The sequence below is a fragment of the Ailuropoda melanoleuca genome, chromosome 2, assembly GCF_002007445.2.
Source record: "Ailuropoda melanoleuca isolate Jingjing chromosome 2, ASM200744v2, whole genome shotgun sequence".
Taxonomy (NCBI): Eukaryota; Metazoa; Chordata; class Mammalia; order Carnivora; family Ursidae; genus Ailuropoda; species Ailuropoda melanoleuca.
The window spans coordinates 57,058,797-57,085,544 of record NC_048219.1 but is presented as its reverse complement, the minus strand read 5'-3'; the positions used below and the strand labels follow the sequence as shown (position 1 = coordinate 57,085,544).

Genomic DNA, 26,748 nt, shown 5'->3' with positions numbered 1-26,748 from the left:
CCTCAGAAATAGACACAGAAGTGTTTTTACATTATTTAGATATTTTACAAGTTTTTTTGAAGCTTCTTTTTAAAAGATTTTTATGATATTTAAGTCAGGGTAATTGGCATAAATCACTATAACTACAAATAAATTTGTAATTCAATTTTAGTATAAATTAAGAAATTTTAGTGTTTGTAGGAGCATTTTAGATATAATTAGGATAGGTAGGACTTTTTAAAAGGAGATTATCAGGAGTTATTAAATAAAAGGGGGAAGGAGAAAATAGCCCTATAGTTTTATATACAATTTATAATGGGGGGTCATGGTTAATGTAAAGTGGTATTTTACTTTTTATCAACTTTTTAAATCATGTCTAAATATGGATAAAGTTAAAGATTGTGGAGAAATATATCAAATGACGCATCTTTTTTTGTTTTCTTTGTTACAGGCAAATGCTTTGAAAGCAAACCGTTTTTCACAATCAGTAAAAGTAGTACATGAACGATTACAGCTCCAAATTCATAAAAAGGAAGCAGAAAATGATAAATTAAAAGAATACATAAAGGTTCTAAATATTCAGTCATTTTTATAGTTTAAGTGATAAAATTAATGAACAACTATAAAGCCCTTCCTTAGTTCTGGAATTTGGTGGTTTTGGAAGAATTCAATTTAAGTGTTGCCATGGGTAATACATATTTGAGGCAAATCTTAAGATTTCTGGCCCATCTAAAGATTTGGTTCTAAATCCCAAGATAGAAATGCTCTCTCTTTTTAATACGAATCTAGGAAGGATTTATAGAGCTTGAATTACTTTAAAAATCTTTCCCGTTATATAGTTAATTTGTGTTACTGTGGAAAATTTGTAAAATACAAAGGAAAAAATTAAAATAATTTAAAAACACTGAAACCATTATTAATATTTTGAGATATGGTATTCTTGTCTGTTTTCTACATCTACACATAAATACATACTCACATTTAGTAGGCACTCAGTAAATGTTTATTATTTTTGTGTTTGTCACTAATGGTAACAACTTTAAAATCAGTTACTTAGCTTTTTGGTGTTTAGAAAACCAAGTAACATTCTTGTGCAGTTTTTTTAGCAGTGTCATTAAGGGGAATATTTTGGCTTAATCTCAGTGGTTTTAATATTCTTCTGGAAGCCTCGCAGTCTCTTTGAAATAAGAACTTGAGGTCACTATGACATGGCACAAGCTAACTGGATCTGTTGTCATTATTTTTGCCAAAGGAAAAGAAACAGTGTTCTCACTTGGAGAAGAGAAGTGTACAATGATAATCCCCATTGAGTGTGAGGAAATTGGTGTTAAATTTCTGTTTGCTTTTGATCTCCTGAATCATTCATGGCAGATGTTTACAACCTGTGGCATGTTTCAAGACTGCTCTTGGGGTGTTTTGTTTTGTTTTTGTTTTTGTTTTTCCTTCAAGGATGAAAACCTTTAGCCCAGTAAGGGGACATTAAGCAAGCTTATGCAGGATATAAATTTTGTCCCTTGCCCTCCTACATGTGCTTTTAAGCGCTTTCCCCCATGGATTCCCTGTGTTGTTTGCATGGGTGTCTTAGGGCATTACAGATGAACTAAAGTTGATACTGCGTTACCCTGTCATGGTAAATACAATAGAATACATGTGATTTAACACCTCAGATAATCATCTATCACAATTTATCTTACACAAGTTTTAATTATGACCTCAAATAGCAGTTGGGGAAATTTTTGAAAAAATTTTCTTCAGTTTAAAAATGAAATATTAAGTAATTTTTTTAAAGTTAATTTTAACAATTTTCATATGATTATTTAGAGAATATAAGACTAAAATCTTAAGATTTTACCATGACATTCTCCTAATACTTTGAGGTTAAATTACTTTACAGAAACCCTACTGTTTAGAAATAATTACAACAAGTTGCATTAGGTTGCTGATTTTTCTACATTCCCTCTAACACACAATTTTGGAATTTAAGGCAGTAAGTAATTAGGGGGATCAGAATTTAGTTCTGGGATTTAGGTTTCACAAGGTTCTTTTGGAGTACAAAGATAATGAACTCAGTTTGGCAACATAAATCTCATTTAATATTTTAGTTTTGACTCAGTTGAGTCAATTTGTTATAATAGGTCTTTAAAAAAATTTAAATTACATTTTAGTTCTCTGAAAAGTATCCCAAAGATATTTTAACCCATTTTTCATCCTAGATCTTTATAATATAGCAATTAGGAATAGAATATTTTCACAATTTAGAAGACATGGAATAATTTTCTTTTAATATGCAGCAGGTAGAGCTCCTTGGAAATAGGGAAAGGCAAATAGGTGACTTTAAATGTGTGTCCATTCATTTGGCAAAAGACTGCGAAGAGTCATTTCTTTTGAAACCATAAAAATAATTTGATAGTTTAGTATATTCCCTGATAGTGCTCAAATGTGGGATAGGATTAATCTAGTGAGAAAGTCCTGACTGGAATCTTGTTCCTAAAAATTTACTTCACCTTGGTGTTTAAAATGGTTTATTGAAGTGTAGCAGTTATTCATGGTGTGCTGTTGACACCATGTGGTTTCCTAGAGGAATGGCAGCTGTATTTTCTGTGGAGTCTGTTCTCTTAAGACGACTTGTACTGCTCTTTTTACTTTTTTTCCCCTAACTACTTATTAAAACGTTTCAGGGGATTTTTTAGTTTAAGTAAATTTCTAAACACTGTTTAACAGTATTTTTGTGCTTGTCTTAATCTGCTGAGTTCACTTTTCAAAGAGGGCTAGTCTTTAAATCATATTTAATATGTACTTCTTAATCTAAATTTTAGTGGAAGTTAAGAAGCATAGTTTTTATTGATTGTGGAGTTAAATAGAAAACCCAGTCTTTTACTGTGACTCCTTTGACTTTTTTTTCATTAAAATGATTGTCTAAGAAATGTTAAACTAACACCTAAATTCTGTAATAATTTTTTTCAATATTCTACAACTTTCAAAAAAATGTAAAAACATTAAAATCTTAGGTCTCTAAATTCTTAGATATTTAGTAGTCAAATACTTTAAATACAAAGTCTTAAAATAATATGAAATAAAAGCATGAGAGTTACCACACTAAATCCTATCCATCATCCACCCGGCCTATTCTTCTGTCTCTAGTTATGTAACAGTCATGCTAATTAACACCATCAAATTCAATGGATAGAAACATGCCCCTCAAACATCTTTTCACCCTTACTATTATAGATCTGATAGTTATTCATCTGTCTAAGCCTCTCAGTCTTGGAATAGTAACTTCCATAAAGTTACTATTCATTGGGTAAAGCAGTAGTTTTATTACCCTTGATGTAACTCTTTTAAGTGTCAAGGCATGCCCCTTAATTCCAGTAAATTAAAATTTATGAAATAAGTCTATCTCATCTACATCTTTTGTGATCTATAGATTTTGATCATATGTCCTTTAAGCCTTTATCACTGCAACTGAAGAGTCCTAACATATGTAGGGAGCTACTGATTCCTTTGAGTTTTGTGTATTTTGTTTGAATTGCCTCCAGCTCAATTACAATTTTTTGATTTACAGTAACTAGTACTATGTATAATATTCTAGATGTGAAATTTTAACAAGTTCTAGTTAATTACAAAAGTTTAAAAAAAGTTTGTATCGTAATCACCAATATTAGTATCTTTAGTAAGAGTGGGATTCGTTTTATGTAGGCTTATATATTTTAAATTTGCATTCTATAATGTTACAAATAAACATTAGTGAAACCACCTTTCTTTACTGTTTTGCTTTTTATTAATCCTATGATTAATCTTTCTGATAAAATCCGTGGAAGATTATTTACATATTTTTACAATGTTGACATAAACATTGGAGTTCTGAAATAATTTAAGTACTACTAATATTTTTTTAGAGCTTGGAAACCAAGATAACTGAATGGAACTTACAATTGAGAAAGAATAAACACGAAGCGGTAGCAATGAAAGAATCAAGTAAGCAAAAAACTATAGCTCTAAAAAAGGCATCTAAAATTTACAGACAAAGGCTTAAACACTTTACTGGAGACATAGAAAACCTTACCTCCCAAATTAGAGATCAGGTAAGTATACACATTCTTTCTCAACTGTTCTATGTACTTAGTTTATGTAGCTAATGCCATAATGCTTACTATAATGATCTTCTCTTAATGCTACTGATACTAGGAAAACTTTACTCCCACTCTTTTGCTTTAGTCTTTATTTTGAAAGATTACAGAAAATGTCACATTTGCATATTGAATTATATCAGTATTTCCTTGGGAACTTTATTAAAGGATATATTAAAAGTGTCCCAAAGCATCTTTGGCAAGCTAAGGGTAGCTCTTCATACATACTCCTCCTTGGAAATGGACAGTGTATATTAACATAGTAAAGGCCCTGAGTAGGCAAAGTAAAACAGCATAATGAAGAGTTTTGGACTCAGAGTTTCTCACCACTTATTTAACCACAGAACTCTCGTTTTACCCACAAAACAACTCTTGGAACTGGTTCTAAGGAACACCAGTTTGGGAAATGCTGATTTATGTTATTAGACCATATGACTGTATTTAGTAATTCACTTCATTTGAACTCCATAATGCACTTAAAGCCATTTGCTGACGTAAACACACCATGTGAAAGTTATCTTTGGGTGTAGTATAAAGTTGAAACTGGACTTAGTGCTTCGTTGTTTTTGATGAATTATTGTATTTATTCAATTAGCAATTAATAAAATATTCTTTTTAATGTCTCATGGGTATTCCACCTCTTCAGAACTGATGTTAAGGCTTATAGAATGAGTAGAGGCTTTTAGAAATGAAAGTGGACTTGCATAAACTCCTGTGTAAACAAAACAACTTAATATTTTATAAGCTCAAGTGTTAACACTTAGACGAATGACGTTCAGAAGAATTTAACTAGACAAAAAGAATTGAGGACTAAGTTCAAAATCTAGAAGGTCATTAGACCAAGTTGAATGCCTGAAAAATATTCTTGAGTGGTGAAAGCTAATCAAGTCATTAACATTCTCGGGATTTTCCTGTTTAAATAGTATCGTGTCACGCATACACCAGATCATGGTATAGGAAGGCTTTTCTGCTTGTTCATCTTGTGACTTTGGGTGAGGTACTTAACCTCTCTAAGGTTCTGTTTCCTCATCTATAAAATAGGAGATAATAGAATTCCTATCTCATGATTGTAAGGAGGGATAAATGAGAAAATATGTCAAAGCATAGTGCCTGGCCATCCTACATTTTTGTCATGTTGGCCTCCTTTCTATTCCTCTAATGCGTAGAGTTTTATTGTTTGCTCTTATCTCTGGCTGTAATGTTCTTCTTGGGTTCACAATAGCTGGTTCTTTTTTGATCATTCAGTTATCTTTTTAATTGACATCTCTCCAGAGGGGCCTTCCTTGACCACTCCTTTTGAAGTAGTCCCACAATAGTCATATCATACCTTGAATTCTCTTCATAGCATTTATTTTATAGATAAAATTTCTAAATATCTTTACATTATAGTATATTGCCTAACTTTACGCTTCATATATATATATATATATATATTTCATTGTGCAAATTAAAATTCATTTACATAAAATATGAAAACAGAATACTAGGCTTTATTCAACATATCAACAATATTACTGTAAAAAAGTGTAAACCAAAAAAGTCATGCATATAGTAGATGCTCAATAAATGCTTGTTCTGTGACTGGAAGAATGATGGAAGGAAAGAAAGAAGCCCCCAATAATACTAACTGCTATCATTATTACTTCTGGGTCTTCTGGTTAGTAATTATGGGTATTATCTTCCCAGTGAGTTTGTCGTCCTGTAGAATGTAGACAGGGAGACACATAACTATAGCTCAGTAGGTGGGTTTGTAAAGAGTAGGTTCAGTTGACAGCTGTTTATTGAGCGTCTTCTGTATGCCAGGCATTGTTCAAGGCCCTACCTAGCAATGAACAAAACAGACAAAAATCTCTACCTCAGGGAGCTCACATTCAAAGTGGATAAGCCACTACTACTTCATCTCTTTGTTTACAGTAACAGTGTTTGAAGGTCAATGGGAGTGACCTCTACAGAACAGCTTGACGTCATTATAGCAACAATAAATAAGGCTGCATTATTAAATGCTATGGAATTATGGAATTGTGGGATAGCTTCTATATATATCAGTAGAGGGCTTCTTCTCTGATGCTTATGTGATTGTTAGCATCTTCTATATATAGAATGCAAAGAAATAGGAAGGAAATTATCTTCATTATTTATGAAACATTGAAAATAGTTATATCAACATCCTTAAAATATTGTGTTGGAACTGCCACTATGAGCATATAAAACGATACCAATATATATTGTCAACATTTACTTTAAAAGTTTCTTAAATTCAGAGTTGTACACTAAAATTTTCCATATCAAAAATTCCATCCTTTATAGGATGTGTTTCCTTGTTTATGTTGTATTTGTGTTTAGAGCCCCACACAAAACCAAAGTGTTATTCAATTACAAGATGAGTACTTGATGTATTTTTTAGGAAGCCAAGCTGTCTGAAACAATTTCAGCTTCCAATGCCTGGAAAAGTCATTATGAGAAAATTGTAATAGAAAAAACTGAATTGGAAGTTCAGATTGAAACAATGCAAAAGTAAGAAAAAAATTAAAATCTTTTTACATTTAATAAGAAGTGTTTTCAGTTCCTTCCTCTTTAAGCAGTTTGCATGGTTCTTCTGGGTTACATGTGGTGAGGTTGTCCATATGATTTGATATTTTTGCTATTTATAATTTTAAACACTTTTCTTATTCTATTCTAAAGATACGATACAATCATTACCCACTAAAAAGTGCATTGTGTTAATATTTTAAACTTTGTAGGTTAGTATTTGGAATTGGTAATGTGTCATCTATTATTTGCAGTTAAATGTTAACACTACTTTGTCTTAAAATGGAAGTGATATTTCTCTACCAAACAAGAAGGTGTAAGTAAGAATATATAACAGAGCTTACAGTAAAAGCACAAATGCTTTCAAAATCCTAAAAATTATTGTTCCTTTGAGTGCCTTATTTGCATAACAGAAAATCAAGAGTAAAAATGCTTATCTTTTATGCTTTGAAATTTATTACTGATAAACTGACAGTAATGAACCCTGCACATTTGTTTTTAAATGTTTTATTTTCTGTATATTCTCTTCAGTTTTATCATTGTAAACTAGCATGTATAATTTGCTTCTAAACATGGGTTATTGCCTCACTTAATCCTTTCATTTAACCTTGGCCCTGAGATTGTATCTATGTATGTGCATGTGTGTAAATGAGAGACAGACAGCCATTGAATAGTTCAGACATTTTACTGAATAGCAAAGAGAATGTTGTGTAATTTTTCATTGGCATCATCAGTGGGTAATTATTGCTAATCAAGGTTATGTAGGTAGTAGCCTGGAAGGTAACTGCTTCCTGTTCATCTTGTTCTGTGACTTGTACTAACTTTAAAACTGTGTACCCTACCAACATAATTTCAGAAACACACTTAAAAAGCATTATTGGAGGGTGCCTGGATGGCTCAGCTATTAAGCGTCTGCCTTTGGCTCAGGTTATGATTCCAGGGTCCTGGGATCAAGCCCCACATAGGGCTCCTTGCTCTGCAGGAAGCCTGCTTCTCCCTCTTACACTCCCCTTGCTTGTGTTCCCTCTTTTGCTGTCTCTGTCTGTCAAATAAATAAATAAAATCTTAAAAAAAAAAAAGCATTATTGGAATGACAATTTCTATGACTTTTATAAAATATGTTGTTTATATCATAAAGGCAAGTTACAAATCTTTTGGAAGACCTGAAGAAAGTGGAAGACCTTGGAAAAAATTCATGTGAAGAAATTCTTAGAAAACTTCACTCAATTGAATATGAAAATGAAACTCTGAATCTTGAGAATACAAAATTAAAGGTAATGTGTGTTCTGGGGCGCTGGCTGGCTCAGTTGGTGGAGCATGCAACTCTTGATCTCGGGGTTGTGAGTTTGAGCTCTACATTGGGTGTAGAGAGTACTTAAAAATAAAATATTTTTTTTAAACAAAAGGTAATGTGTATTCCTGTGTGTATGTGTATATATTGTCTAATGACAACTTAGAAGAAGTAGCTGGAATGGTAGCATGATTAGGATAGTTATCTTGTGTCATTTTGCCCTTTAGAGGACATTAGAGGATATTAGAGGATCATTATAACATGTAACTTCTAAAGCTAAATATATATCCATATATACACATATAGACACACACATTTGTATATAGATTTTTAAGTGTTTATAGTTTTATACACAGATATATGTTAAAGTTGTTTTCAGCAATATTAAATAAATAAGATTTATGAGGTTGGATAACTGTCTTGACTTCTAAAAAATTTATTCTTCAATTTTTGCTGTTGAATCATCCAAAATTACATTAACTTTAATGCATAAGATTTTTTTCTAGGTGTCATGGTTACAATAGGATATAACCTCAGGCCTGGTCTGTTTGAAACCAGAAAGTATGTTCCTGGCTGCTTCATAACCAGAAAGAATTTTCCAACTTAATGAAATCCAAGGGGTGATTGGTTTGTATGTGTACCAGAGGAAAAAATGAGGAAGAAGTTTTTATACTTTCTGAGAAAAAAAATTGAGTTCTCAATCAGAGGTACAAGCAACTAGATGAGACTTGATTAAAGATGACCGCATCCAGGCACCTGGGTGGTTCAGTAGGTTAGGCATCTACCTTCAGCTCAGGTCATGATCCAGGGGTCCTGGGATCAAGCCTCACATCGGGCTCCCTGCTCAGCAGGGAGTCTGCTTCTCCCTTTCACTCTCCCTCTGTGCTCTTCCTCTTCCTTTCTCTCAAAAAATAAATTAAAAAAAAAAAAAGATGAGGACATCATTTTCAGTTCTTTAATACTATTTTTGGAGGATAGTAAATAGAACACAGAAAAGAATCTATGTAAAAAGGCCAGAGTTGGCAGTTCAAAGCAGATACGGCATCAAAGAACCAACTCTCTTTACCTCTCTCCTCTGCCATTCCTAGGTTATGACCCTCATGATGCAAAATGATTGCTGGAACTCCAGCCATTGTAGCCAAATTTCAAGCGGTAGGATTGCAAGGGGAAAAAGATGAGTTATGTCCCCTCCCCTTTTTTTTCATCTCTTCTTAGGGAGACTTCCTGTAAGTTCCATACCACTCTACTCTTCTACTTATTCAGGCACATGGCCTCAGCTAGGTGCAAGGGAGACAGGGGAATGTAGTCTTCTAGTTATCCTGGCTTTAGCCAAATATGAATACTCATTATTTCCTGCAATTTCCTCATGTTTTCCTGTATCTCTTCCTATAGTTTTACTATATTTATAGTTTGGAATCATTTTTCCTAGTACCTAAGACCTACCTTAGTTCAGCTCAAGTGCTACTTGCCCCCGAAGTCTTTTCAATTAGGATGAGTCTCTCCTTATAAACTCCCATCTTTGTATGCCCAGAATGCCCAGGGAAGGTGTGACATACACTTAGCTCTCCATGAATATTTTTTTTTTTTTAAAGATTTTATTTATTTATTCGACAGAGATAGAGACAGCCAGTGAGAGAGGGAACACAAGCAGGGGGAGTGTGAGAGGAAGAAGCAGGCTCATAGCAGAGGAGCCTGATGTGGGGCTCGATCCCATCACGCTGGGATCACGCCCTGAGCCGAAGGCAGACGCTTAACCGCTGTGCCACCCAGGCGCCCCTCCATGAATATTTGTTGAATGAATGCTTAAAATATTTATCTTGGAAGAGGAAGCAATTTTATTTATTATGTTTATTTTCTTAATTTCCTTGATAACCTTCAGAGAGAAAGGATTAGAATAATATGTCATCAATTATAAATCTAATTTTTAATCAAATGGTAAGTGGAATTAATTTTAAATTACATAGGTTTAAGAATCATTGGGTTAAAGTTTACATCTTATATTCTGTTAATAATTCAGAAACATATTTTTAATGCATTCTTTGGATTTTTGTTTAAGGAAAAAACTTGGATGTGTTTGGCATATGTTTCTGCAATGTAAAATTGCCTAGATGTTGTATTTTGTTACTTTTAATGACTTTAGAATAATTTTAGATTTTAACATTGCAAATGAAAAAATAATCTAGCTGATATTGCTTCTAAGACCCAGTGACCTCTTCTCTTGAAATTGCAAGTTTATTTAGATGGTTATAAGTTCTATTTGTTCATTGTAAAGAGTTGAAAAAACAGAAAAGCGTAAAGGGAAAAATTTAAAAATCACTTGTAATCTCACAACTCAAAGAAACCAAAGTTACTATTTTAGCATATAGTTTTGGGGATTTTGGACTAGTTCCAGTTTTTTTGCTACTATAAATAAAAATGTGGGTAGTTTCTTTGAGTCTTTTTGCCTATCTGTTTTCTTAGGGTAAATTTCTAGGATTGTAATTATATGGTCAAAAGGGAGGCTCATTTTAAGTGTTGATATTATATATTTCCAATTACCCACATATGGGTCCCTATATTTTTTCCAGTACTGGACAATTTTAAAAAACAAATCGCTCCAAATTTGATAGGTGATCTCATCTGTTGGGGCTTTAAGTACCATCTATATCCTGTGGGCTCTCAAGTTTATATCTGTAGCCTAGATCTTGCCCCTGAATTCCAGACATATCTTCTACTGCCTACTTGAAATCTCCACTTGGATGTTTAATAGGTTTCTCAAAGTTAGCATGTTTAAAATAGAGCTCCTGTATTTTAATACAATCCTACAGTTGTCCACATCTCAGTTAATGGCAATCGTCTGTCCTTTCACCTGGTGTCATCCTTGACTCCTTTCTCTCCCACCTGCTTCCAGTCTGTCAGCAGATCTACTTCACACAGATGTATGATTTGACCGCCTCTCCCCAGCACTGCTGCTGTTGTCCTGTTTTAAGCCGCCACCATCTCTCATAGTTACAGTGACCTCCTGACCCCCTTTGCGTCTGCCCTTGCTGCTGCAGTCAGCTTTCCGTGTGGCAGTAGCATAGTTCCCATAAAAATGTAAGTCAGACCATGTCACTGCTCCACCCAAAGCCCTCCAGTGATATCTGGTGAATAAACACCTACAAAGCATTATTCCATCTGGCTTTCCAGTACTTGTCTGACCTCATCTCCTTCCATTCTCCCCTTGTTTTCTCCCTTCCTGCCACATTGGCCTTGCTGTTTTTCCCGTAACTGGCCAGGGCTTGTCCCCCAGTTGCCTTTCTCTGCGGGAATTCTCTTCCCTCAAAGAGCCACACTTCCTTTCAGTGTTTGCTCAAAAGTCCCTTTTCTCAGAAGGCCGCCCTGGCCCATCCCCAACGTGTCATTCCTATCCTGCTTTTTTGTATGATGTTTTACTTCATATTCTTTTTTTGTTCATCTATTCCCTTTTTGTCTGTCTAGATGTGGAGTACATAAGCCCCATGAAGGAAGGGATTGTTTGGTTCTTTTGTTCATTAAGAGAAGAGTATCCAGGGTCTAGAGCATTTTTCAGTAACTAGGAAACATATTTTTTCATGTATTTGTCAATTATGTACATTTCTGCCTTTATGAATTACCTATTCGTTATCCTTTATATGTCTTTTTTCTAATTAATATGTAAGAACCCTGTATTAAGGCTATTAATCTTTTGTCATAATTTATTACTCTTCTTTTAGATTTGTTTGTCTCTTAAATTTTTGAGGGGGCAATGAAATTTGGAGAGATCTGTTTACATGTGTGTATGGATATATTTTTTTTCCTTTTATGGCTTCTGTTAAGAATTTAACAGAATTCTGGGGCGCCTGGGTGGTGCAGTCGTTAAGAGTCTGCCTTCGGCTCAGTGTGTGATCCCGGAGTCCCGGGATCGAGCCCCACATCAGGCTTCTCCGCTGGGAGCCTGCTTCTTCCTCTCCCACTCCCCCTGCTTGTGTTCCCTCTCTCGCTGGCTGTCTCTGTCAAATAAATAAATAAAATCTTTTAAAAAAAGTTTTAACAAAATTCTGTGCGTCTTATAAGTAGAAGAGCTGACTGCCTGCAAACCAGACTATCTTTTCAAGGATGTTTGTTTAGTGAGCATCCTTGGAAGATAGCCATGTTTTTTTTACCAAAGGGTAGACATGCTTACTGCCTGTTATGAGAGATCTGGGTTCCCTAAACTCGGGGTTGCTTTTCTGTAGTGCATCCCCTTGCGCGTGCGGGTGTATCTGACCCTCACTGAGTCACCCTGGGGGAGCTGGGGCTTAGGAGACCAATGCAAATCTGACGTCTGGCTACTGCTCTTGCTGTAATCAAGTTTTGTGTCTTGACCCAGGAGTCTCACGTCTTCTGCTAGCATGCAGGAAACTGTTCCAGGCTAACTTGTCAACTTAGAGGGTAAAATCCCAAACCCTTACAGTACTTGATATCTTCTTTTGATTTTATACTTAGTAGGGGTTTTGCTATCCTAAAATCAAAATTTTAGCTGGATCTTTTGTGAAAAATTTTAAAACTTTATTTTTAAAATATAAATTAATATAAAAATAATGTTGGGTGAAGGCAAGTAGTTCATCTATTTTCTTTCTAATAGTTAAATAGTTGTCTTATTACCATTATTTAGTGATCCATATTTTCCTCATTGATTAAAAAATTCAACCTTTATCATATACTAAATATAATTTTAGTGTATTTTTCTGTTGCTGTTCCATTGACTTCTATATTTTTATGTTGGTATCTTAAAAATTTTAATTCTTTATACATCTTAATATCTAATAAGTACTGAGATTCTCTACCTTAATATTCCTTTCAGAATTATATTAGTCTTTCCCATTTATTTTTCCATATGAGTTTTAAAATTAATTTTGTCATATTCCTCCTCCTCCCAACTATTATACTTTTGGTTGAAATTGCATTTAAAGTGTTAGCTATTTGGAAGAAACTGATATGTCAATAGTATCGAGTCTTCCTGTCTAAGATCATGGTCTTTCTGTTTCCCAAGTCTTTCTTTGTCAGAAAATTTTAAAAGTTTTAAAAATATATGTCTTACATAAGTCTTATTATAGTTATTAATGAGTATTACTGGCTTTTGAAAATTCTTAAATTTAAGTGGTAATTATATGCAATAAAAATGATTATTAAGCTTTTGATAAATGAGTTATATTTTTATAATCCTAGCCCTGGAGTATAAATGATTCTAATGATTTATACAATCTATTTATATTTTCCTTGCTAGACTACACTTGATGCTTTGAAGGATGAGGTTGTTTCTGTTGAAAATGAACTTTTAGAATTGCAAGAAATAGAAAAACAACAGAAAACCCTTACTGAAGTATATAAAACTCAGGTGATTATTGCACTTATTTTAATGTTAAATTCTGTAGGCAATTTAAAACACTGTATTTTTTTGTGATATAAATAAGCAGAATTGAAGAAAGAGCTATTATTTTGTGATAGAATATATGTCCCATATGTTTCTTAAGGTCCCACATATTTTTATAAGTAGATGATTTCTGCTGATTCCTGATTCAAACATTGACTGTGTATGTATTGGCTACTCCTAAAAGTAGATCTAAAGTTAATTATGTAGGTGTAATGTAAATCTTATGTATAATCATGTTAAACTTAGTTATATTTTCATCTTATATATTTATTGGTATTGATTTAGAGTAATGACTCCCTTCTAGGGTCATTAAAACTCTGTACTCCCTCTTTCCCGATAAATAAAATGCTGATTTACTCACATGAAAGACCTGGAAAAGAATTTTGAAAATATGTATGGAATAGAGCTGTGTTTGATGGCAATTTATAGAAAACCTTATGTTTTGGAAACCTAGTATTCAAGAAAAATTTTATGAGAAAGATGGGACTTATGCAGGTGCTTAATGATGGTAACAAACTGGTCAATAAAGAGCTGGGTTTTACTGGAAGAGAGAGCATTTGAATTAAAAATAATGAACTAAAGGTAAAAAAGGAGGGCATTCTGTCAATAAGTAGGAAGAAAGTTCATCTGGATGTTTCGATGGGAAGATGGAGTCAAGACATCCAGTAGGAATCCTGCAGTCATGCAGAGCTTGCCAGAGGTAGGATTGAGGCTGTGGTGGACTGTGGGGCTGTTACTGAGAATGTCAGCTGGGTCCTCCAGTGGGGCATTTGCGTTTAATCCCTCAGCAAGAATAATGTGCATGGGGGCACCTGTGTGGCACAGCGGTTAAGCGTCTGCCTTCAGCTCAGGGCGTGATCCCGGTGTTGTGGGATCGAGCCCCACATCAGGCTCTTCTGCTATGAGCCTGCTTCTTCCTCTCCCACTCCCCCTGCTTGTGTTCCCTCTCTCGCTGGCTGTCTCTATCTCTGTCAAATAAATAAATAAATAAATAAATCTTTAAAAAAAAAAAAAGAATAATGTGCATGTTCTAGGCTCTGGGCTTTGTGGAAACGCCTCAGATTTTTTTTTTTTTTTTTTTTTTGAGCATTGTTTTGTTTAAGTGTAAAGTAATTGGTATGGGAGCTAGTTTGGAACAGAGGTTTTATTTTTTAAACAAAAATTTAATTTATTTTGTTGTAATAAATCTGACTTTTCCCAAATCTGCACTTGTACGTACGTCAGCATATTTCAGTTACTCCTTAGTCTCAGATTCTTTTTTTTTTTTGATTCTTTAAAATGACATTGACCTGCAAATAAAAATCTCTCTAATATTCAGGCTCAAGGGGAGAGTCGAGAAGTATTGATGGGAAAAGACAGGTAAATCATAAAAGAATTGTGGATTGGAGTAGAGCACTGATTCTTATATTAAAGTAGGAGTAACATTAGATAAAGATACTGAGGGTGTTGATAGGGGAATAATGATTTGTTTAAAAATATGAATTCACGTGTTTAGTTTTTTAATTTACATTATGGTTTTAATAAAATGTTACTCTCATAATTTATTTTCAGATACAAAAGTTGCAAGAAGCAGCTGAAATGGTGAAAAGCAGATGTGAAAATTTGCTACGTGAAAATAACCTAATTACAAAAAACAAAAATAAAAAATTAGAGAAGGTGAGTTTGATGTTTTAAGCAATAAAATAAAATTTATATGTTTTGTACTTTAAAATATTATACTATTCTTTCATTGTGGTCATTTTCTCTAGTTTTGACCTAGGAATTATCTGTTTTAAATCTCTGTAGGAGTTTGTTTTCTAAGGAGGTAATGTTTCTTCCAGGCTTGAAATGTTTGTTTGTATGAATGTTTTTTTTACTTTTTCCTAATATTTGGGAAATAGAATAAATGTTTGATTTTTCTAATACAAGAGCAGACTCACATATCTCAAAAAACTGGTTATCACTTATCACTGGCTCCATCAGCCATAAGTATGGAAACTTGAATATCTTTCATTTTTAATCCCACCTTTTTGGTTTTGATACTAAATCTTTTGTGTCTAAAAGGCAAAGTAAAAGTTCTCTGCTAAATGCTTTTTGGAAGAAAAGTAATATTTAAAAAAACATCATTTCCCTTTTATCACCCCATTGCAACAGAATGAGGGGAAGGCCAGTGTTGGCAAGTGATGATGTTTTTGTGAATATTTTTAACTTTTTAAATGAAACCGCATCCCTCTTTGGGTCTTCTCATGTTGTTTTGGTAAGGAAGCAGTGAAAGTCGTAGGACACTGACTGCCGGCTGGAGAGGTCATGGGATGTTACCAGTCACTTCCAACTGAGTGTAATAAGGTGACTGTCTCTGGGTTGCCCCCACATCTTGGGATTGAGAAGTCTGAGTGAGGCACAGTGTGAAGAAGAGGTCAGCCAGAGCAGGCATTCTGCTGGTTAAACAGAGATAAAGATAGCCCACCAAACATGCAACTTACTCCTTTCTTAGAGTTACTTTTCACCTATTTTTAGCAGCATGTCTAGCATTGCATGTGTCCTGGTGTGTCTCTCTCACGAGATGTACCACCACAAAGGTTGTCTTTTTTGCTAAGCAGCAATGTAAATAAAAGTCTATTAAAAAACCTGTTCAGGAGGCCGATGGGGCAGAAGCCTGTGATTTTCAGATACCGCGAGTCACAATGTCTTCTAACTGGTATTAAACCAGAAAAGTCATTTTTTAATATGGAATTTTTCCTTTTCCACTGATAAGTCTCCTGGTTTTCTCATGGGCCCTTAGATGTTTGGGGACCCAGAGGTATGCTTTGTTTTCGTTTTATCTTTTGTGATCCAGAATGCACAGTAGCTCTAAGTGTTCCCTGTCTCAGGGAAAGACTCTGGCTCTTGTATTTTCCTCCCTATAAACATTTTAAATGCCATATGTTTGGTTATTTTTTCTTAATTAATCATGTAAGCATTTCTAGGGTTGCTTCTTGTCACATCTCCACAAAAGTGCCGCGGTGAGGTACTGCAGTGGCCAAAGATATGTAGATAAAATTAGAGAATGTAGATAAAATGTAGATAAAATTAATAAATAGATAAATAACAAATAATAGATAAAAATAGATAATAAATAAATAGATAAAATGTAGATAAAATTAGAGAAACTTGCTCATAGTATTAGTGATGAAATGGCAGTCTACTGAGGACTGATGATATGAGCTATCTTGACATAATGCACAGTAAACCCCACCAATCTGGACTAAGATGAGTGCAGGAAGGCTGTTCTAATTGAAATATTAATTACAAGATTGAATGACAAAGTGACAATTACTTTAGCCTGATGGGTGGGCAGTAGCAAATGACCATACCAGCTTTACTAGTAGTAACTATGCTTGAAGGTAAATGACAGGATTCAAAAAGTTTGCTTTCCTAAGTAGGTTAAACATTCTCCCTGTAGGCTAATATAACTGTATGCATTTACTCAACAAACTTTTTTTAAAACTATTTTTAAAATTTTAATTCTAATGGTTATTATTAGTGACTCAACAAACTTTTTCAAACCAAAGTACAGCCCACTTTTGAGGTACGTGTTCTTGTTAGCAGAGTCTAACTTAATTTTTATTCATATGTATTTGGTTGAATCTTTTCGTTTGTTTATAACCATTATTCCTAAAATACTTATTACATTATGAGCATATGTAGTATTTAAGATAGTAAAAACATTAATGCTTAATGTGTGACCTTGCACTTATTTCCCTAATGCTACAACTCAGATGAGAGGCCAGATGGAGTCTCATCTGCAGGAGTTAGAGCACGTGCGCGATTCGTTGACGGCGGCGGAACGGAAGCTTCACGAGTGTCAGGAGAGGCTGCAGCACTGCAAGGGGAAATGTGCGGACCAGGCGCACACTGTTAGGGAGCTTCAGGGCCAGGTGTCCCGCCGGCTTTCTGCTTTCTACTAGCTATGTTAAAGGGAACTTTGGAATGATTTCACCAGTTGAGGGCACTCATGTCGGGTTGATTTTTTTTTTTTTTTTACTCCCATCTCCATCAGTTTATCAGTTTATTGCAGATACTGTAATATTCTGCAAGCTATTCTTTTAGTATTTTACCGTGAAAAATTGGTAGCTAAAATTGCTCATTTTAGTTTATTCATACAAATCTATATTTAGGTATTTCAGAACATGGTAATAGTATGAGAGGAGCTATGCTATGTTTACATATATATTTTTTGGCATCAGGATATGCTAAAGTACTATAATCTACCTTACAAAAATTGCAATTTATTTTAATTAGAATTATGAATCAAGTTCATTTGGATTATTCTTAATTATTTTTTTGCCAACATATACTTTTGTACTCTATCAGAACAGAGATCATGGGTGCCCAGTTAGTCACCACATAGCCACCTCCTAATTCAATGCCTAGCACAGAGTTAGTGCTTAATAAATATTTCTTTAATTATTTTTTTCAAAGATGCATGTGCAAGGAGGTAGCAAGTGTTTTTGCTTATTTGCAAAACAATTTTAGGAACAATACCCTGTCTACCAAATGTAATCTGGATTTTAATTTTGAAATGCATCCTGTTTTTAAAAGGCATGCAAACAAAATTTTGCTAAATTTAAATTTCTGAGAAGAGATTTTTTTAGGAAAATGTCAAATCTGTGAAGATAACCTAAATTATTAATTAAATTATGAGAAATTTTATTTTCAAAGCTTCTTAAGATAAATGTAAGTTTTGAAACAATGGGAAGAATATTCTGTCTTGGTATCAGCAAATTGTCTTTGGTTGATTTCCTTGTTTTATTTTGTTTCTCACAAATATGGTTTTTACTTGTAGTTACAGCTTCATAGATAGTCAATTATCAATCACTATCTTTAGGTAAAACAAGAAATTGTAAGAGTACCTAAATACCCAACAATAGGAGATTAATACTGTTTAGTCTTCAAATTTACTTATAAAATAAACGTTAATAAAATAAATGTCCTTTTGCAAGAAAGCATTGTTCAGAATGTATTAATTGCCATCTTTCAGGTAAATCTTTAGTAGGTGATTTTTCATGAGGCAGTTAGTGTTTTTAAAATTAACCAGGAACATAAGAGCTTGTGTCTTAACAATGTAATATTTCTCTGTGTCTCTCTGTGTAGGAGTAATAATAATATTTGTATCCTCTTGTTTTTTATGATTATTCTAACAACATAGTATATAGATTTCTTTGGAAGTTGGTTATAAAGAAAATAACCAAGAAAACTTTATTTTTCCCCTTTTAGGTTGATGCAAACCATAATCTTCTGAGAAAGCTTTCTCTGGAAGAGGAAAATTATCTTATTCAGTTGAAGTGTGAAAACCTGAAACAGTAAGTATTAAATTGACTTAAAATGGGTGTTACATTTTTCTCTACACACTATAATTTTAAAATATATGTTTTCTGTAAAAAGAAAATTAGAACAGATGGATGCAGAAAATAAAGAGCTTGAAAAGAAGCTGGCAAACCAAGAAGAATGTCTTAAGCATAGCAATCTTAAGTTTAAAGAGAAATCTGCAGAATATATGGCGTTGGCCAGACAGCTGGAAGCTGCTTTAGAAGAAGGAAGACAAAAGGTACAGATGGCCTTTATTTAGAAACTTTTTAATTAGTTTACCAAAGAGTCGTCTTTTTAAACAGACAATATCTCATCTTACCAAACCTACAGTTATTGTTTTTATCCTGATGACAGGGTAAAGAGAGCAATTACATTTTTGTTTTTTACCTACTTTTCCCTTTTGGAACTAAACAGCTGTATTCCTGGTAAGTTACTTCAGTAGGTAAATGATGATGTGGCGGGGTAAAGGGCAGAGATGGAAGACATGGAAGGAGCTCCCCCCTCCTTTTTTTTATTTTATTTTTTTTATTTGTTTTTTTAATAAAACCAAAGCAATTATGCAAATTGTTGGGCATTTTGGTTTTGATCAGGATCTGGTGGGCTGTAGAGCTCAACTCCCTTTTCTTTTGGCCAATATTGTTATATAAGTACATTCAAGAATTAAATTCCAGTTAAATCCATTTGGTTAGCATTTAATACACATCTCACTGTGTGTCAGGCACTCGGCTAGTATTTGAGATACAAAGATGAATAAGACCTTGTTAGTTCACAAGCTCCTCAGCAGTTTCCTTGGTGTTATGGGAAACCTGTATGCAGAGGGCAGGGAGAAATGGTAGAAAGAGGCAAACCACTCCAGGTTGGAAGGTGACAGGTTTAATAAGCAATGGAACACAGGAGTTGTCCTGATGGCCACAAGATGAGTAGATTTCTACACCTGACAGAATCTTTAAAGTTTATATAGAGGGCCTTAACTAGGTTCAGTCATGCACCCAGCCCAAATAGCCTCAACACCACATTCCTTTCTCAAGGCTCTTTACTTGGAGTGGCTTCTGGGAGCAGGGGAGGAAAGCAGAACACATATCTAAAGGACAGGGGAGAGGGTAGGGAGCTTCCAGTTGCCCAGGTCCAGCTTGTGGGTCACCTGGAGGTCACGTCTTTTCGATGACCTCCTCCAACAGACCTGGCCTCAGCTCTCAGGACAATTGTAGTCCAGTGGGAAGATAATATGTGAACAGACAAATGTCATGCAGCCTGTTGATGCTAAACAGAGGGAGGGTACAAGGTACACCGGAGGACATTGTTAGTTTAACGTGGGGGTGATGGGAAATGACACAGGAGAACAGATTAATTTATCAAATGACTTGAAAACGTAATCTTGAAAGGACTTAAGGTGGGCTTTGGAGTCCCAACAGGAGCTGGATTTGCATTCTGGCTCTGACACATTACACCCTGACCCAGAGTGAATCACTTCTCTAAACTCTAGTTTCTTAGTGAAATGGGGATGATGAGTTTCCTCATCACACTGAATGATGCTAAAGAGCGATTGTCTATACCATGATGACTCTCAGATGTATATTTCCACTCCAGACTTCTCTCTCTCCTGAAATCTAGGCTAAGATATTTTGCTACTTACTTGATATCTCCACTTAACATAGGCATTTCAAACTTAACATGTCCATTACCTAATTTCTGGATCTTTCCCTCTAAACTCTCTTCCACCCATGTCTTTCTCAAGCATGTTAATGGCAGTTCCACATTAGATAAAACCTGATATCCCTGCAGTGTCACTCTTATATCACAAGTGTCATATACATATATATGACCATATATACATATTTTTTTAACTCTGGGAAATCAATTTAAATTTACTTTGAAAGATACATCCTCGAATAAAAGCTAAGTAGTAAAACGTATTGTCAGTGATAGAAATGTAATCCAGATTTCTCAGCTCCATCAACCTTTGGGAGGAAAAGAAATGACTTCATCCTGGGTTCAGCCTAAGTGGACTTTGGAAACACTAAGTGTTCTCAGATTCCTTCTCAGAAGCGTTGAGAGTCCCCAGAGATGTGTCTGCCTTCTTCTCTGTCCCGTTGCACTGGAATATGGGGCTGTCTCTAGTTCCTGCCAGGTGAGGAGTGCCATCACTGCCTCATCACCATTGTCCACACTGATGACACTGTCAAAGTCTCTTTCCCCTACAGCTTCCAGATCCTGCTAGCATCCCTCACACACAACTGCCCTTGGAAATTGTGCAAAAGAAATCTTTGTCAATGACTTTATAATAATTCAGAACTGAGTTTATAGAAGTGTGAGTAGAGGACAGTCCTTCCCACTAGCTCCTTGCTCCTGAACTAGTCCTCGCCTCAACTTTTACTCTGGTGTGTGGCTCCAACCTAGCATTCTTGCAAATAGGCTCCCACATATCTGAGTTGTTAGATGAACATAGCTAAGCTAGATTTTCTGCTAAAATAAGCAATCATAGAAATAAGAAAACTCAAATTCAGGCCACTTTGGAACTGAATAAATGAAAAACCAGTCTCTTTTGTATGTGTGAGTGAAGTGTATTCATCCCCTGCCCCAATCTCATCCAGTCTACTGTTCTCACTGAATAAGAACTTGCTGTGCTCCAGCCCACCTCTGGACACCAAGGTGAATATAAATACAGTACAACACGCCAGCTGGTCTCAGCAGGTTATAAAAATACAGTATTGGGCAAAACACTTACCTAAGTCACAGAGGAGTGCAAATACGTATACTTCTTCCGTCTCAGGCTAATTTTGCAGATACTTTTACTGCAAAGAGACGTAAACATACTTATGCTATATGTGTTTCCTCAGGATAGAACATCTTTAAACATTTTGTAATTAAACTGTTCAGAAAAAGAGGTACAGTATAACTGTGTCAAGGCTTTAGATCATACTTTAAAGAAAGCATAATTATTTTACTCTTCTAATGAAAATTACAGGTTTCTGAAGAACTAGAGAAAATGTCGTCTAGAGAGAGGGCTTTACAGATTAAAATATTAGGTCTGGAAACTGAACTTAGAAAGAAAAATGAAGAACAAAATCAACTTGTTTGCAAAATGAACAGCGTAAGTATTAGTATGGCTTAATGTATTTTCTTAAAAAATAAATTAGCGTTTAACATTCGTACCATGTAGTTAAAGTGTGAAGTGAGGGGAATCAGGACTCTTGCTTTACTGGTAGTATTAAGAATAACAAATAACATAAATCATAAACATTCAAATGTCATGATAATGCCATAGAATTATTACCCTGCATCCTTGGTAGCTCCTACCACATTTCCCCAAAGTCTCATCAGGCCCTTTCCTGCATATTACTTTCACACAACAGCTGCTTAATGAAAGTTACAGATACAATCTACTCAGGAATTTCTGGTACAAATTTTTCATTTTTTTTAAGATACACAATTTAAACTATTTTGAGTTAGACTTTGATATCTGTCTTGAGTAATGAATATTATACTTTAGAAAGTGATGAGTTTGTATTAAGTAAATATTCAGTGTTGTTATATCTGCATATAAGATAGGTGCTGTGGGCCACTCAGTCATGAAATGAGAATCCCAAATTGGCTGTGTTTAATTAATCTTCGGATGTCTTTTCCTAAATATTCATGAAACTAGTCAATTGGCACAAGATAGTATGGAAGCTAGCACTAGTTGTGACTAAATTACTTGAAAACTGTCTATTTGATGACATAGAAAATGATACTTTATCTTTTCTGGGAGCTGGAGACTCCACAAGAACTATTTTTTCATTCCCAAGTGTCTAAAAAGTTGAAGATATGAAAAGTTCAAAAGTTAAATGATTTTTGACATGCAATATTAATTTAATTTTATCACCATCAAAATTTCCATGGCAATTTATTCAGAACAAACATTTCTCACTTCTAATGTAGCACGGGTCTGTTCTTTATTCTAAATCTTTTATTTATACATTTATTTTTTAATTTTTTTTCTCACCATCAGAATTTCTGATACTGTAAAATGTGTGTAATTAAGGCTTCTGAAAAAATTAGTGAGATGAGTTGGGTTTCTCTATAACTTTCCCAGTGCTTGGTTAAATCTGCCAAAATAAATAAGTTTAATTTGTGATGTTCTATTAAATCTGATAATTTTTACAGTAGTAAAAATGTGGAATTCTAGCAAAAATTTAGACATTGCTGAGTCTGTGTGTTCTGTCCCTTCCAGGGGACAGTTCTGTGGGCAGGTCAGTATTTATTTTGTGTATGTGTCTTAGCTCCAGTTGAATTGTAAGCACTCCTGAGAGCTGGTCTCATAGTCGGTTATACCCCAATGTCTTCCACAGTGCCCTGCCCACAGTAGCCTTCTTCAGATTTTCTGCCCAAGTGCTTCAGCTGGGGCAGAGTGAATGCACAGACCCAAGCGTGGCCTCACCTGCTTAACCCAGGCTGACCTGCCTGAAGCCTGAAATGTCTTTGGATCCTAAAATCTATGAACATTTTACTTTCTACCCTACAGTAGAAGTGTGTTCTTATTAATATTTTTCCCTCCAAACTGTTGAATAAAATTGATGATGTTCCATAAGGGTTCACTGTATTCATTCTATGACTCTGTGTAGCCCAGCCTAGCACATTGCTTCGTACCTAACTCCACTGCCTCCAAGGGGCATCAGTCAGTTTCAGAAGGTATCAGGTGTCATTGACTACCAGATAGGAAGAAAATGAAAGATTTCTTAAGGTGACTACATTTCAGTTGGAAGCTAGATAATACTTGCAGTCTATCTATCTGGAGTATTTTCAGTAAACAGATCTACTTGAGAATTTATATGCAACTGAATATTTTTTTTCAAAGATTTCATTTATTTATTTGACAGAGACAGCCAGTGAGAGAGGGAGCACAAGCAGGGGGAGTGGGAGAGGAAGAAGCAGGCTCATAGTGGAGGAGCCTGATGTGGGGCTCGATCCCGTAACGCCGGGATCACGCCCTGAGCCAAAGGCAGATGCTTAACCGCTGTGCCACCCAGGCACCCTGCAACTGAATATTTTTAAAAAATATATTGGGCTTTTAATTTTTCCCGCAAATAAAGAACACCTATAATATTTAGAGTTCTTTTTATTTTTAAAGGATTTGAAAAATAAAATGTTGACATTATCAAAACTAGAATTCTGTCACTTTTTAAGGCAGCAAAAGTCTTACGATATAAAATATGAAAATGGCAAAAACTGATATTAAAATAAGTCATGTTAAATGTGATGAAAAATCGTTATGAGAGTTTTAAATGAAATCTATTATGTTAATCATGTTAAATATGTAATCATTTGAGGCTGACTATGTATTACACCAAACTATATCACAGTAGAGATCAACCACGTATGTACTTTAGTTATGCCGGATTTTAAAGAAAAGTGAGCTCTAAGATAAGTTGTTTGCACATATCAGATGTTAGAATTCTCTCTTAAATAATTAAAAGTCAGTATTTAATTATCGTATATATAAATTTTACATTATGACGCCACCCTTTGATATGAATGCCATTATTGATTTTTCTTTCTTTCTTTTTTTCTTTCTTTAGCAAGCACAACACCAGGAAGTATGTTTGAAGGAAATACAACATAGTCTTGAAAAGTCAGAGAATCAGAATGAGAGTATTAAGAATTATTTACAGTTTCTTAAAACTTCTTATGTAACAATGTTTGGATAAATGGTTGGATTTATTTTCTATAAGCAATAGGATTTTACTCTAAGTCTGAAACATGATTAGGTACAAAAATAATAATAAATATACTTTAATTTATGGGTGGTAGTAGTAGAGTTTTTATGTAGTGTTCTTAAATACAGTTTATTATCCAATTGCAACTTTAAGATACAGATGTTAGTGTTCCTTTTTGCTGGATAATTTTCATTTAGCTCTGGTTTATACCTATTTAAATTATATTGATTTTTAGAATGGTTTTCACACATACAAAAGAAGCCAGAATCATTTTTTGTGACTGTAGCCATCATTTAAGTGAATTTGTAATAAATCTAGGCCAGTTATGAGCCAAATACATGATTTTGAATAACATATATAATTGTTTTACTTTGTGGTGAGATAGATATATATATAATCAAGAAAAATATTCTGGGTATTAATTGTTAATAGTATAATTACATACTTTCTAAAGATACCAAATGTCAAATTAATACTGTTTCAAGTATGATGCCATTATAATTTCTGTGAGGCTCTTAATATAGAATTTTAAATCATAGCTATTAAATGCCAACGGATGGTGACAGATGAAAATATGATGGCATTCATTGTTTCTTTATAAAGAAAGGGCATTTGGGCTCTCCTGTGAATTCGCAGTCTCTTTTCTATTTCATTTTTTTATCATTGATTGTCTGATATTATCACTGTAGGCATTCTAAAGCCCCTGAGTTAACTAAAAGATTAAAGGGGAACAACTTTTCCCATCCCTTTTCATAGCCAGCTCCCTTGGGATGATCAAAGTAAGCACTTTAATACCGAGAAGTTGTAGGATAAGGTCTTTATCCTTGCAGTGACATAGAAGAGAAACCAAAAACTTATTCCCCCCAATCTCCTACCCGATGCGCCAAGGCAGAATCCTCTAAAAGGGGATTGATGTTGTCAACAAGGAATCAGGTAGTAGTAGCTCGGCTCAGACAATGGCTTGAGAGCTCTTTATTCAAAGGGCACTCAGGTCTCAAAAGATCATTCAGAGAAGCAAATTGTGTCCTACACGTTTCAGCCTATGAACAGAGCTACCTCCCCAAGATGTTTCATGCTCTTCTCTGACCAGAAATGGGGTCCTGCTTTTCTCTGCCCCTCACTCCCAGGGCTGCTGTAGCATCTGCAGGAGCTGCTTGTCAGTGACCCAACTGCTTACTAGTATTTTTCTTAAAATAGCGTAATACGGTAATTTCAGGAACTGGCCACAGTTTTGCCCAACAACTGCTAACAATATTAGTGTTGCCTTTTTTTTTTTAATCAATACTTTTACTAAAACACATACTTGACCCTTGTGGTCCTGTCTTCACCTCCTAAGGCAAAGGGAGCTTTAAGAAATACTCTGATGAAAGGAAACTGAGGTTCTTGAGTATTGCTCACTGGACTGAGCTCTTGAAGGGCAGAACTGTACCTTATTCATATTTCTATTCCAGCCACTACACAGTAGCTGGTACGTAGTAGATGCTCGGCTGATGTTTGTGGGTAGATGGATGGATGTTTGAAGAGAAAGGTATTCATATTCCTGTTTTACATATGAAAAAAAATGTAAGCATAGAAGGATTAACTACTATGGCTATGGTATAAAAGTCTTAAATTTTAAGTCGACATTTGAGCTCAACTCTTCTGATTCTAAAATTAAAGTTCTATGTACAGTGCTGTTTTTCTGTGCAAGCAGTGGCAGCAGCAACAACACTGCTTTTATTTACTGAGGACTTGCTATGTGCCGGACAAAGCTCCCTGTGTGGGACATGTACTGACTCATTTAATCTTTACACTTAATAGCACTTAATAGGTGCTATTAATTCCCTTTATTTTTCAGGAAAGCAAAACACAGAAAGGTTTCTTGCCCAAGGCCACAGAGCTAGTAAGTGGCAGGCATCCAGAGTCTCTGCTCTTGACCATGATCATACTACCTTCGTAGACATTTCATAAAGGTAAAGGTTAACAGGAGTGTGCCAGACCCTAGAAGAACTTAGCATGAAGTACAGACATTGGGCTCTTCCGGTGTGTGAACCAAACTCAGCATCAGGGAGGCCCAGAGTCAGTGCCCTGGTGTCCCTGAGCAGTGTCCCTACTCCAGCTCTCCACTATCCCAGAAAGCTCTTGTCCTGCGGTGCTGACAGCCTGGCAGGGTTTTCTCTATCCTTGATATTCAGGGCCTCAGGACTTTCTTGAGTCCTAAAAGTTTCTTTTTCCCATTATTTATGCAATTATTACCTCTCCACATGTTCCTCTCCTCCTCCTTGTTTTGTCTCCTGGATACGATCTCCACACAATTTGCCTTTTTCCTCAGGGTCTGTCACAGGGTATCTTGTGAGGTATTTCCACCTGATTTTTATGACCACTAATGTGGTTTTCAAGGGCAGTCATTCTCTTTCTGTTGGATACTGA

General features: G+C 34.9%; 1 protein-coding gene across 2 annotated transcripts in view; it reads left to right on the top strand.

The window, feature by feature from the left end:
• The window catches only part of ODF2L (outer dense fiber of sperm tails 2 like), a 312,052-nt gene extending 286,281 nt beyond the window's left edge, over positions 1–25,771 (top strand). The window contains exons 12-22 of one of the 2 annotated variants that reach the window (XM_034653816.1): positions 431–547; positions 3,876–4,061; positions 6,511–6,620; positions 7,774–7,909; positions 13,172–13,282; positions 14,870–14,974; positions 17,056–17,214; positions 18,554–18,639; positions 18,722–18,884; positions 21,612–21,737; positions 24,202–25,771. In XM_034653816.1, coding sequence (XP_034509707.1) covers positions 431–547; positions 3,876–4,061; positions 6,511–6,620; positions 7,774–7,909; positions 13,172–13,282; positions 14,870–14,974; positions 17,056–17,214; positions 18,554–18,639; positions 18,722–18,884; positions 21,612–21,737; positions 24,202–24,330 — 1,428 coding nt within the window. In that variant the 3' untranslated portion in view covers positions 24,331–25,771. The remainder of the gene's footprint in view (positions 1–430; positions 548–3,875; positions 4,062–6,510; positions 6,621–7,773; positions 7,910–13,171; positions 13,283–14,869; positions 14,975–17,055; positions 17,215–18,553; positions 18,640–18,721; positions 18,885–21,611; positions 21,738–24,201) is intronic. The other variant, XM_034653817.1, reaches the window with a different exon arrangement.
• The last annotated feature ends 977 nt before the right edge of the window (positions 25,772–26,748 follow it).